Source organism: Talpa occidentalis, unplaced genomic scaffold (genome assembly GCF_014898055.3).
Source record: "Talpa occidentalis isolate TD23 unplaced genomic scaffold, MPIMG_talOcc4v2.1 talOcc4.3, whole genome shotgun sequence".
Lineage (NCBI taxonomy): Eukaryota > Metazoa > Chordata > Mammalia > Eulipotyphla > Talpidae > Talpa > Talpa occidentalis.
The window spans coordinates 135,135,959-135,153,147 of NW_023603184.1; the positions used below are offsets into that span (position 1 = coordinate 135,135,959).

The 17,189-nt window shown below is 37.8% G+C and overlaps 1 protein-coding gene across 2 annotated transcripts in view; it reads left to right on the forward strand.

Moving 5' to 3' along the window:
- XRCC5 (X-ray repair cross complementing 5) overlaps positions 1-17,189 on the forward strand; it is an 87,700-nt gene that overhangs the window by 9,818 nt on the left and 60,693 nt on the right. For both annotated transcript variants that reach the window (XM_037524007.2, XM_037524006.2), the window contains exons 6-11: positions 967-1,158; positions 6,160-6,274; positions 7,680-7,818; positions 10,685-10,797; positions 11,823-11,885; positions 15,731-15,868. In XM_037524007.2, coding sequence (XP_037379904.1) covers positions 967-1,158; positions 6,160-6,274; positions 7,680-7,818; positions 10,685-10,797; positions 11,823-11,885; positions 15,731-15,868 — 760 coding nt within the window. The remainder of the gene's footprint in view (positions 1-966; positions 1,159-6,159; positions 6,275-7,679; positions 7,819-10,684; positions 10,798-11,822; positions 11,886-15,730; positions 15,869-17,189) is intronic.

The window sequence follows — 17,189 nt, forward strand, 5'->3', positions numbered from 1 at the left end:
GCTGTGTGTCTGGCCAAATAATTTCATCTTTTGAGAAAACAGAGGTAGAAATCTCTATGTACCTAATATGTAAGGATTAAATAAGATTTATATGGAAGCATTTATAAAGTACCATGTAGAGTTTTATCATAAAATGTGTTTGGTTGGCTTATTTTTCAGTTTGTACCATGGTTATTGAATATTCCTATCTAGTTTTAGTCTCATTTTAGTTAACTGGAGTGAAACACAACAAAATTGCTCTCACTTATTTCTAGCAGTTATTTCCGTATAGAAATTCTGTGTCTACAATAACATTGAATTTTAAGTATTTTATACACATTCTTTTACTTAATATTTATAATAACCTCAGGGATAATAATAGTTATGTATGTATATATGTCTATATTTATGTATGTATATCTGTCTCCCTAGAATATCACCCAGCCTTTTTCTAGACTTTATCCCTATGGCTTGAGTGAGGGCTGACATCTTTTAGATCTGGTTTCCAGGCTACCACTGTTTTGTTTTGTTTTTTAATTGGAGAGTAGAGGGTTAACTCTTGTCCTTCTTTGGTGGTGAATTTTGGGAATATGAAATTGAGTGATTTAAGAGGTAATATGATGGACATGAGGCTGAGAGTGTGAAACCAGCATAAAGGCAAATGAAGATGCAATATAGAATTATATTGAGAGGGTCAAAAGCTTTGCATCTGTGTCTACTCATTCTAGTCATATGCAGCCTGCCCTTACAATTATTTGGTTATGCAAGCCACTAAATACCTCCCTTTTGCCAAGTCAAAGATGGTTACTTGAAACTGACAAAATACTAGTGATAGATAATGACATTTGACATTATCTATTTAAAGCTCGGTAGGTTCACATGTCCATCTTTTCTTGCCTCCTAAGTGACAATTACAGGGTTGGAGCCCCACTTATTATTTGACTTCAGAGCTTGTCTTCTTGACTGTAACGGATTTTTTCCTGACAGTTTGCCTTTCCCAGTTGGCAAGGAAGATGGAACTGGGGACAGCGGAGATGGCAACTTGGGCTCAGGCCACTGTGGACCCTCCTTTTCTTTAAAAGGAATCTCTGAACAGCAAAAAGAAGGTATTCGGATAGTGAAAAAAATAATGATGTCTTTAGAAGGTGAAGATGGGCTGGATGAAATTTATTCCTTCAGGTAAGAAGTGAAAACATTCATTACAATTTTCAGTTGGACCTAAGTAGATTTCTCTTGATCTGAAGGCTCCCTAATGCTTTTCTTTTTCTGGATCACTCTTGCATTAGCAGTTATTCTTTAATAAATATCTTCATTTTTATTAAAAAAATAATACATTAGTGCCTAATACTTTTTTAGAACTTTGTGTGGTTGACACAGTATTTCATATTTCCAGCGCTGTGTCTATGAAATTTGGAAATACAGAGACAACACAAAGGATTTAACAATTCAAAATGTGGACAATGAGACAGTAGAAGTCTTCTTTATGCCAAGCTTGCGTCACATTTCTTGGGTCCTTCCTTTTCATACACTTACAAAAAAATTTCTTAATTATAAAAAATAGTTTCAGATTTAAGATACCCAAATCACAGGATAGTGATTTGGGTCTCTGTGATTTGGGTCTTAGGAGGCAGTATACTGTAACACATTTATTTATTTATTTTAAGATTTGTTTATACAAGAGCCGGGGTACAGGCTAGATGCGCGGGAGGGTGAGAGGATTCACCAGAGACAGAGCAGGAAACAGAACAGGCAGAATGATGAAATACACTGCTGAGGGGAGTAGCGGACAAGACCGGAGAGGTCTGCTCACCATGTGGGTTGCTCCAAGGCCGGCGGGAATCGAATCCTAACTGCAGAGGCTGCAGACTGCCTCACAGTGCTGTGCTCAACAGCCTGCGCCACTAGGGAGGCCTCCAACACAGTTATTTAAAAAATACTTTGGTCACAGAATAGTTTGGTCATGAGATTGCCGAGGGGTAGAGGGAAGGTAAATAACAAGAAAATTCCCCAAAATGTAAAGTATTTATGACCTACTTATGACATATAAAAGTTTTATAAAGGCAAAATAATTTATGAATGTGACATCCCTAAAGTGTCATGTAATAATAAAGCAAACTTTTTTACCCCAATCTCCCAGCTGGAGACTATAGGAGACACTCTTTCATCCGTGTTATTCTTGGTTGGAATTGCACCTGCACTTATTTTGAGCAAAGAACCCAAAAGGGGTCAAAATATCTAGATCAGTATGTGCTTAAAAGACCTGATTTTGACAAAGTAGAAACGATATCAGACACTATGGCTTGTGTAGTTTCAGATTCTCAGGGATAATACCACTTAAAATTCATGAATAAATTCCAATTTATCAATAAATACGCAAAAACAGGCATTTTAAGCAAAGTTTTTAAGTAAAGGTTGTTGATTAGAATTTTTTTGAATATTTACAGTGTATATATGCAATAACATCTCAACCACAATTTTAAAATAGTTCTGGCAAATGGTAGTTCACATGCAACACATCTGATTTTCTAAATACAGACATTCTTGAAAAATTCTAGGTAAATGGGAATTTTGAAAACCGAATTATAATTCCCCAAAGGATTGTTAAAGAAATCAATGAAGAGTCATGTGAAGTTTTTCTTGGCATATGTTCTTTTCTTAATATGTGTTCCTAACTTCTCTTTCAAATTTGCACAAGACTTGCTTTAATGGGGGAACATATACCTTAAGCTAACATATTCATCATTTTATTATAAAGGAAAATAGACCAATACAAATTACTATTAAAAACCAATTTATTTTCCCGTATCATTTCAAGGAGGGGAGTTGTTAATTAGGTATTGTCCTAGCAATATGAAGCTGCTTTAATTTTATATATATATATTTTATTTTATATATTTTTATTTTTGTACAATATATGCATTTTCATCTTGGTTATAGTCCCTGTAAAATTCCTACCACCCTTGTTTTGATCCTACTCCCTTCCCCTGCTTGTAGTATGTCTCTGGTTTATAGTTGCCTGTTGATTTTGATTTTTACTTTATTATAATTAGTCTTTTTCCTGATCCTTTATTTATGTTTCCTAAATTCCTGCTATGAGTGAGACCATCCAGTATTTTTCTTTTTTCTTTCTGGCTTATTTCACTGAATATGATCCCTTCCAGCTCCATCCATGTTGCTGCAAATGGCATGAGTTTATCTTTTTTGATTGCTGAGTAATAGTCCTTTGTGTATATGTACCACATCTTCTTGATCCAGTCATCTATTTTGGGGCATTTGAGTTGTTTCCATAGCTTAGCGATTGTAAATAGTGCTATGATAAACATAGGGGTGCAGGTGCCCTTTTGAATTAATGTTTCTGTGTCCTTTGGGTAAATACCTAAGAGTGGAATTGCTGGATCATATGGAAGCTCCATTTTTAGCAGATTGAAGAACCTCCACACAGCTCTCCATAGTGGTTGGACCAGTTTGCACTCCCACCAGCAGTGCAGGAGAGTTCCTTTTTCTTCACACCCTTGCCAACATTTGTTGTTGCTAGTTTTTTTAATATGTGCCATTCTCACTGGTGTAAGATGGTATCTCATTGTAGTTTCCCTGATTACAAATGATGCTGAACGTTTTTTCATGTACCTGTTGGCCATTTACATTTCCTCTTTGGAGAAGTTCCTTTTCATCTCTTCTGCCCATTTTTTGACTGGGTTATTTACTTTGTTTTTGTTCAGTCTCTTCAGCTCTTTGTACATTTTTGTGATCAGTCCTTTATCATTAGTTTTGTGTGCAAAAATTTTCTCCCAATCAGTGGGGTCTCTCTTTGTTTTGGTTACTGTCCCTTTTGCTGTAAAGAAGCACTTTAATTTGATGTAGTCCCAGCTGTTTATCTTTGCCTTCACTATCACTGCTTTGGGTGATGTGTCTTTAAAAATGCTACTGATGTGTATGTCATGTAGTATTTTGCCTGTATTTTCTTCTACATATTTTATGGTTTCAGGTCTTATGTCTAGTTCTTTAAGCCATTTTGAGCTGTTTTTTGTGCATGGTGTGAGGTAGTAGTCAAGCCTCATTCTTTTTTTTTTTTTTTTAATAGAGGCATGTTTTTTATTTAATTTATTTATTTGGTTTTTTTTTTGTTTTGTTTATACATGCACTGGGTACAGTCAGAAGCGCGGGAGGGTGAGAGAATTCACCAGAGCCAGAGCGGGGAGCAGAGCAGGCAGAAGGACCGAAGTACACTGCTGAAGGGAGCAACGGGCGGCAGGAGAGGTCTGCGCGCCATGCGGGACCCTCCTCCGGTGGCCGGGGAGCAGCCGGGGATAGAACCGGCGCCGTAGAGGCCGCAGGCAGCTTCGCAACCCAGTGCTCAAGCACTGCGCCACCGGGGAGGCCCAGCCTCATTCTTTTGCATGTTGCAACCCAGTTTTCCCAGGACCATTTATTGAACAAACTTTCTTTGCTCCATTGCATATTCTTTGCTCCTTTGTCAAGGATTAGTTGACTGTAAATCTATGGGTTTATTTCTGGATTTTCTATCAGTTCCATTGGTCTGTGTGTCTGTTCTCATTCCCAATACCATGCAATTTTGATTATTATGGCTTTGTAGTATAGTTTGACATCTGGGAGTGTGATGCCTCCATTCCCTTCTTTTTTTTTTTTTCAGGAGAGCTTTGGCTATTTGGGGTTTTTGGTGTCTCCATATGAATTTCATCACTATTTGTTCTATTTCTTTGAAGGATGTCATTGAAATTTTTATTGGAATAGCATTGAATCTGTAAATTTGAAGCTACTTTAATTTTAATGAAGGTGTGCACCAGAACTTTGCCATTCGATACTGTAGCCATATCTGCAAATGGTTATATTATTTAAATCCATTACAATTAAAAGTGTAGTTCTTCAGTCACACTGAGGATTTCATTTCAAGCCACATTTCAAATACTCCCTTTTACAAACACAGTTACTACATTTCATCATTGCAGAAGGTTGTACTAGACAACATTATGCTTGCCTTATCCTCAGCTAGACACTCTTAGAAGATGCACTGGGGAGGTTCAACTCTACTGCAGAACTGACCCAGTTGTTCTAGGATGTCCATACTAGACACTGATATTTAAATCTGCTCTGGATCAGAATCTAAACTTCATGTTGGTTTTACATGTTACTCATACTTGGACAAAATATCCTATGAGACAGGATAGACCTGGTTCAGACCTATTCATTCTCCAAGAAATCCAAAGCTGAGGTGTACCATAAACTTTGGAAACAGTTATTTCTGAGAATTGGCATCTCTTCACGCCTCTTTGTCCATAACTGGATAAAGTTAGGTAATTCTCTTTACCTTGTAGATCTGTTTTGCATCTCTACCAAGAGGATCAGTCATTGTTTGGACTGTATGCTTTGAATTACTTGGTCGCTCATTCCTTTGTTCCATATTTAGTGAATACCACACACTCTACCTACCCTCTATAATCTACTCTGTTGTGTTTGATCAGGGACCAGATAAAAAATAGAATTTATCTTCACTTATGTTCAAATGAAATAAAAATCCATTGTTTGCTACTTCCCAATTCTACTTCCCCATCCAATAAAAAACCTAGAGTTTTCTGTCTTCTCTTTAGACTGATTATGGACTGATAAGTTCCTTTTAGAACTGAAGAGTGTTTAGCTTTCCCCATTGTGTGCATGTAAGCATCATGCCTTTTATTTAAGAGAATTAGGACTAACCAATGAATTACAGAAAAGTGAGGAGTACTAGTAAGCTGGTGCCCACCTCTTGACATTACAGAGCAGGGGTTCTTACCCACAGGTTGGTGGTTATTAGGCGCTTGGTAAACCTTTTATTTTATGTACAAACTCCTTTATGAAATGTACTTTTTATCATATCCTCAAAATGTCCTTGGTCCTGAAAAAAAATATTGAGACCAACTGGCTGAGTTGAAGGAAAGATTGAATAAGGGAAGAGAGAAATGTTTGTTTTTACCTGTCAGCAGAGTAATTCAGCTCCTTCCTCCTAAGCCAACACAATTGTATTCTGGCTCTTTCCAACTTTCGAGTGTCATTTTCCTGCCATCACCTGCTGTTCCTCTTTATGATCAACAACAGCTCACATCTCATTCTAGAAAACTAAGGGTTTTCTAGCAGAAGTTAGCATTTTAAAATCGATGCTTTCATTATACATTTTTCTTTATTAAGTGAGAGTCTGAGACAGCTGTGTGTCTTTAAGAAAACTGAGAGGAATTCCATGCCCTGGCCCTGTCAACTAACCATTGGTTCCAGTTTATCTATAAAGATTGTGGCTTATAAATCGGTAAGTGGTGGGTACACATTTTTTAAAGAAATGTTACTAGGCAGACAAATATGCTTATATAAGGAACTGAGAATTCATGTGTGGGTTATTCAGTACCATAATTACTGCTTCTCTAACTGTTCTCCCTCTTCACTTAATCTCTATTTAGCTTTTATGTAAAAGGTATGCTAGGAGAGGCGGTTTTAAGAATTGTCTGTAGCAGAGGTTGATTCCAGCCTCTTTTTCTCTATTGATAATTGATTGTTAATCAGGAGTTCCAGGCCTTTCTCTCTCTCTCTTTTTTTAAAGAAAGAACTGCTAATGCACTGTGTTGTACCACTGTAGTGTCAGAGCAGAAATACAGATATACACCAGAGTAAGTTCAGAGTTTTGGAAGTTTAGTCATTCCTAATTCACTTATTAATGATCTGTGAAGAATCAAAAACTGTTGACTTGTTACCATGAATTTGTCTTTTGTGATATATTTGTTTACACATAACAGTACCCTTTCAAAAACAGTAGCTTTGATAAATAGTTGATAAAATTCCAGTTTGAGTCCTTGCCTTTCATGATCCACCTTGCTGTTTTTCTTTAAAGTACAAAATAAATGTATAAAAAACTTAAATATATAAAATATTGCCAGTGTTTCTTGTGTCTCCAAAGACTTAATTGGAAAATATACTACATTCATGAAAACCTTGGAATTACCTCTTCATTAAGGCTAGAATAGTGTTTCATGAATGACAATATACTCTCCTTTTCTCCTTTTTTCTAGTTTCCTTTTCAAATATTTTTTATTGATTTTTGACTATTGTTCTTCCTTTCCTCTCTGTTGAAAAACTGATAATATTGGGCCTCCCTGGTGGCACAGGCAGTTGAGCGCAGTGCTGTGAAGCTGTCCGTAGCTTCTGCAGTGCCAGTTCAATCCCCGCCGGCCACAGAGCAACCCACATGGCGTGGCAGACCTCTCCTGTCTTGCCTGCTGCTCCCCTCATCAGTGTATTTTGGTCATTCTGCCTATTCTGTTCCCCGCTCTGTCTCTGGTGAATCCTCTTATCCTCCTGCACATCTGGCCTGTATCCCAGTTCTTGTATAAATAAAATAAAAAGGAAATCTTTTTTTTTTTTTTTTAAAAAAAAAGGTACTATGTATGCTCCTTTGTTATCAGACAATCTGATGGTTTTGTATAGAAAATATTTATGAATATACAAACAATAATAGTCTGTAGATTACCCTGGGGGGAAGGAGGAAATTAAAAAGCATTATGAAATAAAGTAAAAATTCCATAGTACGTAAGAGCAAACAAAACAACTTAGGTAGGTAACTGTTCTGGCTTTTTACCATAAAGCAGAAAGTATATTAAGTTTTCACCTCTTCTCAATTGGAATCCCACCTTTCCTTGTTTCTTTATTTTGCTTTTGAAAAGATCACACAAGAGAAAGTTAAAAAGGCTTGGACAGTTGTGGATGCAAGAACCCTGAAAAGAGAAGATATACAAAAAGAAACAGTGTACTGCTTGAATGATGATGATGAAACTGAAGTTCCAAAAGAAGATATTATTCAGGGTAAAGTATGCCAATGAGAATTTTTACATCTGCCTAAAAAGAGATTTTCTTCAAGGTGATATGAGTCAGATTAGTGTTTGTAGTATTATTTGTTCAGTGTATTTCTCTAAGTTGTAGAGAGAAAGTGATCTCAGGGGGCCATGAGACACTGGGTCTTCAGCTCCACTGTTGTGTCTGAGAGAGGAAGTCTCCCAGGAGCACACTTGAGTGTTTAGCTCTCTACACGCAGGACAGCACCCGGGCCTTTTTTTCAAAGAAAAAGTTTGAAACTTACCTAACTAGGAAAATGCTTATATTAATGTGGCTGAAGCAAGTTTTTTTGTTGCTTATATCTTGTTTTTGACTTTCATGGTAATTATTTCACTGAATGCCAATTTTAGGGCATATATCTTGCCAGTTATACACTCTTGATGTAATTTAGGGGATAAGCAAAGTTAGTTGTGTTTATTATATTTCTTTGTGTTCATAGGATCTTTAAGGTTGTGCTTTATATATTTTGCCCCTTTGATCTATATTGTGTGTCTAGATAGCTTCTCTATCCAGAGAGCTTAGAGGTTGAGAGTACCTGAATGTTCAAGAGCTAAAATTATAAGATACCAAATAAGATAGAAGCAGGGCCTTTACATAAATTTAATGTCAGTCTGTGTGCTACCAGTATAGTTTTAATTTGCAAGCCTTGGAAAAAGGTTCTTTCATCTGTGGCACTGAAATATTGTGTGTTTGCGTATGTTTCTATGTGCTTTAGGGGCAGCAGGGGGTGAGTGGTTAAAGGTGATGGCTATGGTTCCTTTCTTTCTCCTGATGAATTATGTGTGGAATATAATTAATATCCTAAAATTTCTACCAATCCTTTAATTCAGTTCAGTAGTATATGTACTTATTTTATTAACATGAATTTTGGGGTCAGACCTGGGTTAGAATCCTGGCTTCATCACTAGTTACTCATTTGATCCTGTCAGGATGACCTGCCTATAGCAGGAAGAATAGCATGATTAAAGGTATAGAACTAGGAAAGTGCCAGAACTTCTCAGTGATACAAGTAGTTGGGTTGATGTATGGGGCATATACAGATTAGTACTCCAGGTTAGTATCTTAACAGGCAACCTGAATTTTCTCTTTTAATCTTCACAACAATCTAATGAATTACTCTTGTTATTTCTATTTTACAAATAAGAGAATGAAAGCCAAAGGACATTCATTAATGTATTCCAAATTATAAAGCTAGCAACTAGCAGAACTTGAACCCAGGGCTGTCTTACTTCAGTCTGTGTCTCTACATACTGGTCTGAAGTAAAAGAACTTTGAATAACAGGCTGAAGAGTTTATGCTTAATTTTGAAAGCAACAGAGAGCTGTTTATAGTTTGGGGGAGCAGAGTGTTACTGGGGCTGTGTTTTAGAAAGATTAATATAATAGCTGGATATATGATAGCTTAGAAGGAGAAGGGATTAGAGATGAGGGTGCTGATTCTTTTGGTTGTAAGCAAAGAGAGTTCTGGCTATCATAAGCTAAAAGGACATCTATTGGTAGAACAATGGAGAGAGAAGAGTTAAAAACAGCTTTAAGTTCAAAGAGCATACATCTGTACTTTTCTCTCATCTTTTTGCAGTTACCCACACACTTCCTTTGCCAGTCCTCCACTCTACCCCCTAATATGTGAGTTCTCTTTCTTGGAGAGACTAGTACATGTGGACAAAGGAATAGAGTTGTATGTAGTAGTCGAGTCTATACTTTTTGCCATACAAAAAAGTTAGTTATTGATTTGCTCTTTAAGTGAACCAAGAAACTCAAGACAATTTTGATTGTAATTTTCAACATTCTGTTAAAGAATTCAAGTGGAATTCTTGGTGACAGAGAAAAGTTAGAAAAATTCCTTGGGTTTAGATACCATTCTTAATCATGTGCCTTATATTTCCCTGTCAAGTTTACCTTGGGGTTTTTTTTTAAAGACATATAAAAATAGAAATGTGTTTCTTTTTCATTAAATCCACAGTAATAACAGATTGTCAGAAACAAATACCAGATTATAGACCCTGCCCCAAATGTACAAGTCTCTTTGTTTCTTGGAGTGAAAATGCGTGTAATTTTCCTTTCCATTTACCCAAAGCCAGAATCTCTGGGTTTAGATGTTCTTCCTACCAGACATAGTCGAGTATGTGTTGAAAGGGCATGACCTTCCATGCAGAGCATAGGCCCCGGGAACAAGCATGGTTAGGGTTTTTTGTTACATTTTACAGAAGCCAAGAATAACCTGAAAGTATGAACTAAGCTAAGTGATTAAAAAGAAAAAAATAATCTAATCACTGGGAAAAAACACATTTAAATGCAGAAAAATATCCAACTTACCAATTATATGTTTCTAAATAAAAGACTTTTCTTTGGCTTCTTCTATTTATTAGGCATTGTACATCTCCAGCATGCACTTTTTAGATTATTTTGTTCTGAAAATTTCCTATGGGCATTCTTCTCTGTGGTCTCCAGGTTTCTGAATAAATGTGATCTTGTTATTATGTTTACACATCATGCTTGTACTTTATTCATCCATGACTTATCTTTGGAGGATAACTGGTACATTGCATTTTCTACATTCTTTCTTCTAGACTGGATAGTCATTAAGGTAACTAGATTGCAGAAGATGCTACTTAAAAAATGTAATTAGATTTTAATCACCTCTGTATTGTATATATTGTCTGTGTGTCTTCTGCTTCTTTTCCCCATTGATCACGAGGGGCAGTAATTTGATTCCAGGGAATAGTATATAGAGGCTTGATCTGGAGTGCATGTATTGTTAATGTATGTGTAGGGCTAATTTCAGCTTGTGGAAAATGTGGTCTCATGTGCTTAACAGATGCACCTTTGTTCTCTAGGGTTCCGCTATGGAAGTGATATTATTCCTTTCTCTAAAGTGGATCAAGAACAAATGAAATATAAATCTGAGGGGAAATGCTTCTCTGTTTTGGGATTTTGTAGATCTTCTCAGGTACAGCACTTATTCTGCTAATTGTAAACAAAATAAATGAGCTTTATCCTTATTATTTGAGATGGTATGCTTTTGATGGGTCCTTTTATTTATAATATATATTTATCTCACTCAGTTTTTCTAAAATGTAATCTATGGTTAGTGTTGCTTTTTGGTTTTTGAAGAGAAACAGTGCTGCAGTGCACATAAGAGTGCAGATTTTCTTTCAAATTAATGTTTTTGTGTCCTTTGGGTTGATCCCCAGGAGTGGAATTGCTAGGTCTGCAGTATTTTTTTTTAGTTTAACTATTTTCCCTTCCTCCACTTCTGCCCCTGTAATTGGTTCTTTGCCCAGGTCTTTCTTCCTGATTCGTCAGTGCCTTGTCATTGCTCTTAGGGTAACTTCCAAATCACTTAATATTGCTCATAACAGACTCTTGAGCTGATACTTACAATCTCACTAATCTAATTTTCACCTTTCCGCTTACACTGTGACGCTGTACCACTCTAAAAGCAGTTCCCCAAATTTATGGTGTTCCAATGTCTCTCCAGCCATATTCTCACTGTTATCCCTGCCTAGGATACTTGTGCCCAGTCTTTTCTCTTAGGTCATTCCTACACATACCTTAAGTCTTGACTTAGGTGTCTTCATTTGAGGAAATTTTCCCTGATCCCCATGACCACGCTAGATGCCTCTCTCATGTGTTTTTATAGCACCAAACTGTAATATTACATTCTTTGCTCTTATACAGTACTGTAACATTGCAGTTAATTTCATATTTCTCTATTTGAGCTCCTCAGGGCAAGACTAGATCTTGTTCATTATTGCATTTACAGTGTCGGGAATAATGTTTGACATATGCTGCATGCTCAGATATTTATTGTGTTGAATTGAAAATAACCTCAAGAAGTGGGTTGTTTCTAGTGTCTGAATATTTTTTAGTATGAGCATTTTGAACTAATTACCTCGTAATGTGTGGCATTGTGATTATATGTATTGCTTCTTTTGGATAAAAACCAATTATTTTCCTCACTTACTCTTATAGGTGCACAGGAAATATTTTATGGGACATCAAGTTCTAAAGGTTTTTGCAGCAAAAGATGATCAGGTGAGTTGACAGTGGTCTCTGAGATAGTGCTAAAGAGAATTGAATTGACATTTGAGGTGGGTTGTTAGGGGGCTTTTTTATAATTTGAAATGACATTAATTTTCACAAAGCCATGGGAAAATTCACTGACCTTTAACTCTGAAAATGGAGAAAGATAAATGAATTTGTCATAGTGTGAGCATAAGGCCTAAAAACATACTCCTGCAGTTAATACTCATACTCCCAGTGAGTATTAAAAGCATTTGAACAAACACATTTAGGTGTAGGAATCTCCTGGGCAAATGTTTAGGGGGGCTGGGGTCAGGTTGACATTTCCATCTTCATTGAACATTAAGTACTGGTTTTAGCATCCTGGAGATGAGTTTCACTGACTCATTGGATCACTTCTGTCATTGAGAAATTTTCCCTCTTTCTTTACATTTTTTTCCCACCTCCCTAAGCGATTCTGTTTTTAGGCTGGTTTTTGCCTGGCTGTTGCATTTATACCTGCCCTCTCTGTTAATATTTTCTTTTTAGCCTGCAAATCAGAACCTGTTACTTTCTTGGAGCTGTTGATCTTAAGTGGGTAACTGTGGTCTAATGTTTGTTTTAGACCACTTGCTTACGCAGGTCTCCAAGTTCTAGAAGTATTTGCATTTGAAATTAGTAAACTGTAGAAGGATTGTTTGGTGGGGGGAGAGAAAAGGCAGTGGTGAAAGTGATTGAGTCCTCTTAGTTCTCGTTTTCCCTTCACATCTGACTGGTGGCTGGCTGTTGATCTTGTGAATGGGTATACAGTGATTCTATTGGGATAATCAGAATTAGGAGAAGAAAATGCTTGGCTCCACTCAGTACTGAATAGATTCATTAGGACAAAAAAGGCATATGTGACTCCTCAGATTTGACAGTCCTACTTTATAGATTTTTTTCTGAATCACATCTTGTTGAGAATTGTGCAGTTCTGGTATATGCTGTTAATACAACTTAACTGCATTTTCTACTTCTGAAGTTTTAACTCCTGCTTATTATTCCTTTACACAAAGAAAATTCTCATAACTTCGTGTAATTGCTGGGTATTCAGTCAAGTATATTGTATCACAAAGCTGGTATTGAGGTGCAGGTGATTATCTGGACTTTGCTAGCTAAGGGCAAGCTCATGGCTTGCATAATTCAAATCCAGACTCATACAGACTCTGTAGATTATATAGTCACTTTGAGGTTACTCAAAGAAAAGAAAAATTTCATCTATTTGCAAAGGGCTACTTTTTGGTGTTAATTCTTAAGGTCATAGTCAAAGAATAATATTAACCAATTGGCACTCATGAAATAAGCAGGAGAGTAAGGAACACCATGTCATATGAGGACTTCCAATAATATGCATGGAGAAGGCTTGTGTCAGTAGACAGGTTAGTAGGAAGGATAACCGACATAATGGCCCTTTTCATGTTTTGGAGGATTATTCTGTGGAATACATACTAAAGTATGTTTTCTATCAAATGATATATTGGAACCAACAGGTGGTGGTGTTGTTCAAAGTGAATTATGTTGTCAACAAGAATTGCTCTCTCCAAAAGGATTGGCTCCCTGGGCAGTATCGGATTCCCATGCTAGTAATTTTCCAAACAGTCTTTTTTGCCACCTGTTGGATGTTGGGGTGGGAATTCCTTCTTCCTATGGGTTATTAAACTAGAGGTACTGCTGGTTTTCAACTCAAGTGTTCCATGAGTCTGTGAATAATTCCTTTAAAAATGTGTTTCTTCTGATCATTAATATGTAATTTTTTTGTGTAGAGAATCTACACTTTTATGTGCTTATTTGTACTGTGTATGAAAGAGAAGGGGAGAAAAGAAAGGGAAAGAAATGAAACTTTGAGTTGTTTTTACAAGGTAGTATTGTGTTATAGCTGTCACTTACTACCCCATCCTTCCTGACTTTAAATATCTCAGTTGGTCCTATCAAAGACACCTGAATAAAAAATTGCACATGCGCATTGGAAGTAATCTCTTCTCCAGATTCCCATTGTGTTTATCTGGTCTCTTGTATGGGAATATACACATTCTGTATTTGGTAGGTATTTCATTTCTGCTAGTGAAGAATGTTTTAGCTCAGTGAGATCAGGGACTAATCTTTGTTTTCTTACTGGGCCTTAGACAGTACCTACCAAAAAATAGGCACTAAGTAAATATCCTTGAATTGAGCTGAGAAGGTAATAAATCTCTCATGAAATCTGTAGAGGCTCTTGATGGCATAAGATTTTAATGGAGGAAATGGGACTATATATAGCTAAGTTTGATAAAGGTTAGCAGTAATACTGAGAAAAGTATAAAGTGTTTGGAGATTTATGAAGAGGGAGAGAGATGACTAATGCAAATCTGAAGCAGGGGGCTGATTTATTGAACCTACAAAGTGGGTTAGAAGCTAGATAACCAGAGATTTAGAGAACATATTCTAGCTTAGAGATAATTATGCAAGTAGAAAGCTAGCTACAGAGGAGAGAAAGTACCAGACCCACCCAGAAGTAATCATTAGCTCAGTGAGGCTGAAATACAGGAACCATAGATGTTTTTTTGTTTTTATTTTGTTGTTGTTTTTTCTTTTTTAAGATTTATTTTTTATGCATACGAGAGCTGGGGTACAAGATGCAGCGGGTGAGAGGATTCACTAGAGACAGAGTGGGGAACAGAGCAGGCAGACTAACTGAAATACACTGCTGAGGGAAGCAGCAGGCGAGGCAGGAAAGGTCCGCTTTGCCATATGGTTTGCTCCCTGGCCGGCCAGGGATAAAACTCGTGCTGCAGAGGCTGCGGATTGCTTCATAGTACGATGCTCAACCCCTTGTGCCACCAGGGAGGTCCCAGTTTTTTTGTTTTTAAAGATTTATTTATTTATGCATAGAAGAACTGGAGTGTAGGCCAGAAGTACAGGGAATGAGAGGACTCACCAGAGACAGAGTGTGGAGCAGAAAAGGCAGATCCACTGAAATATACTGCCAAGTGTAGCAGCGGTGAGGCTATGCCATATATGGGCTAGCTCCCTGGCTGGGGATCAACTCTGGCCACACCAGTGACAGCAAGACAGTGCCGACACTTAACCCCGACTTAACCCATGGGAGGTATGTAAGGAGGCCCCATTGGAGGTTTTTAAGGAAGAAATGGCATGATGAGCTCTCTGAACAGGGGTGTAAGTAGTTGATTGAAGAAAATAGGTAGATTTTAGAAACAGCAGAGAGGCTGAATTGGTAGAGTTTGTTGAACACTTGAAGGTGAAGAATGAGCAAGGTGGAATTATCACAGACTTGGGGTTTCTGGTTTGGCTGACTGGGAGATGGTGTTAATGGAAGTAGGGAATACAGGGGGGAAAATGGGGGAGAGACAGTTTAGTTTTGGTCATGGATAGTTTGGGAAACCTGGGGTAAACTGTGTGAGATATGAACCTGCTTAGATAATCTAGATGATGTAAGGCAGGCTCTTAGGAGAGTTTTAAAGCTAAATATACACTTTATTCATCAGCTCACGGGACATGGATAAAATAATCCCCAAGTATTAGAGTGAGGGAAAGAGAGAAAGGCCACAAGCAGAACTGTAAGAGGAATTGGAAGAACTGGGGGAGGAGTAACCCACAAAGTAAACTAATAACAGAAGATGTTTCTGAAGCCAAAGAAGGAGAAAGAGTAGAGAAAAGGGCAGGAATGGGGAGATGCTACTGAGAGGCCATACACGTAGAATGGGAACCATGTTTTTGGCAACTAAGAGATCGTAGGTGACTTCATAAGATGATTTCAATATGGAAGTGGGGCAAATACTTAGTTGTGGTGTGAAAATTCTGGCATGTTGGGGATGTGCTAATGCTTGCACCTTTCTCACCAGGCAGCAGCAGTTGCACTTTCCTCCCTGATTCATGCTTTGGATGAATTGGACATGGTGGCCGTAGTTAGATATGCTTATGACAGAAGAGCTAATCCTCAAGTTGGTGTGGCTTTTCCTTATATCAAGGACACCTATGAGGTAATACCCACAGCATTTTTTCATTCATGTTGATTTTTTTTTTCTTTCACTCCCATTATTCTAAACAGTGCTTGTCAACTATTATGTGCATGGGAATTATTTCAGGAGCTTCTTAAAATGCAGGTCCTGATTCTGTCTGTCTGGGGTGCAGCCTGAGAGCCTCCATTTCCACAGACTCCCACGTAGTGCTGATACTGCTGGACTGTGAACCACAGTTTCATTTGCAATGAAAGAACATAAATTATAAAAGTATGTAAGGAGCTTTGTATTAAATCAAATAAGTAAAGGTTAACTATGACCTTCTGTTTGCTCAGTGCAGTGACCTTCTCTTGGTTCTCATCCTTCATGATTTCTCAGCACCTAATGGGAATAGAGATTATCTCCATTTTTACAAATGGGGTCTATGGATAAAGGTTGAGGGTGTGATTTTGTGATCCTTGTGAAATTCACTTTATTGAGGCTCGTCTATTTAAAAATACATGTCTCGATTCCTCACCATTTCCTATTTCTCAGAACTTACTGTGGCTGGACTGGAAAGAGAAGGCAAATATCTTGACTTCTAATCACCTTGACTCCTTACTTATATTAGTCCTGCATTTTGCAGATATTCTTTGACAGTCTTTCTTTAAACATGTCTTTAATGTTTACCATATTCATATTGTTTACAGGTGTGTACAGCTATTAGCAGAAATAAAAATATTTTACTTTCAGTGTACCAGACTTGACCTATCAGATTTTTTTTGAAGTTTTTTTTTTTTTTAGATGTATAACATTTTTTTTTTTAAGATTTATTTATTTATACAAGCACTGGGCACAGTCAGAAGCGCGGGAGGGTGAGAGAATTCACCAGAACCAGAGCGGGGAGCAGAGCAGGCAGAAGGACCAAAGTACACTGCTGAGGGGAGCAGCGGGCGGCAGGAGAGGTCTGCGCGCCATGTGGGACCCTCCTCCAGTGGCAGGGGAGCAGCCGGGGATCGAACCGGCGCTGCAGAGGCTGTGGGCAGCTTTGCAAGCCAGCACTCAACCGCTGCGCCACCGGGGAAGCCCTGAAGATTTTTTTTTTATTTATGCATACAAGAACTGGGGTGCAGGCAGAGGTGCAGGGGGTGAGAGGATTCACCACAGATAGAGTGGGGAGCAGAACAGATGGATCTACTGAAATATACTGCTGAGGGGAGCAGCGGGCAAGACAGGAGGGGTCTGCTGCACCATGTATGTTAGCTCCCGGGCCAGGGATCGAACTCATGCTGCAGTGAGACTTGACAGCTCTGAGACTTTAACCCCAGCACCACCAAGGAGGCCCCTGACCTATCTGATTTTT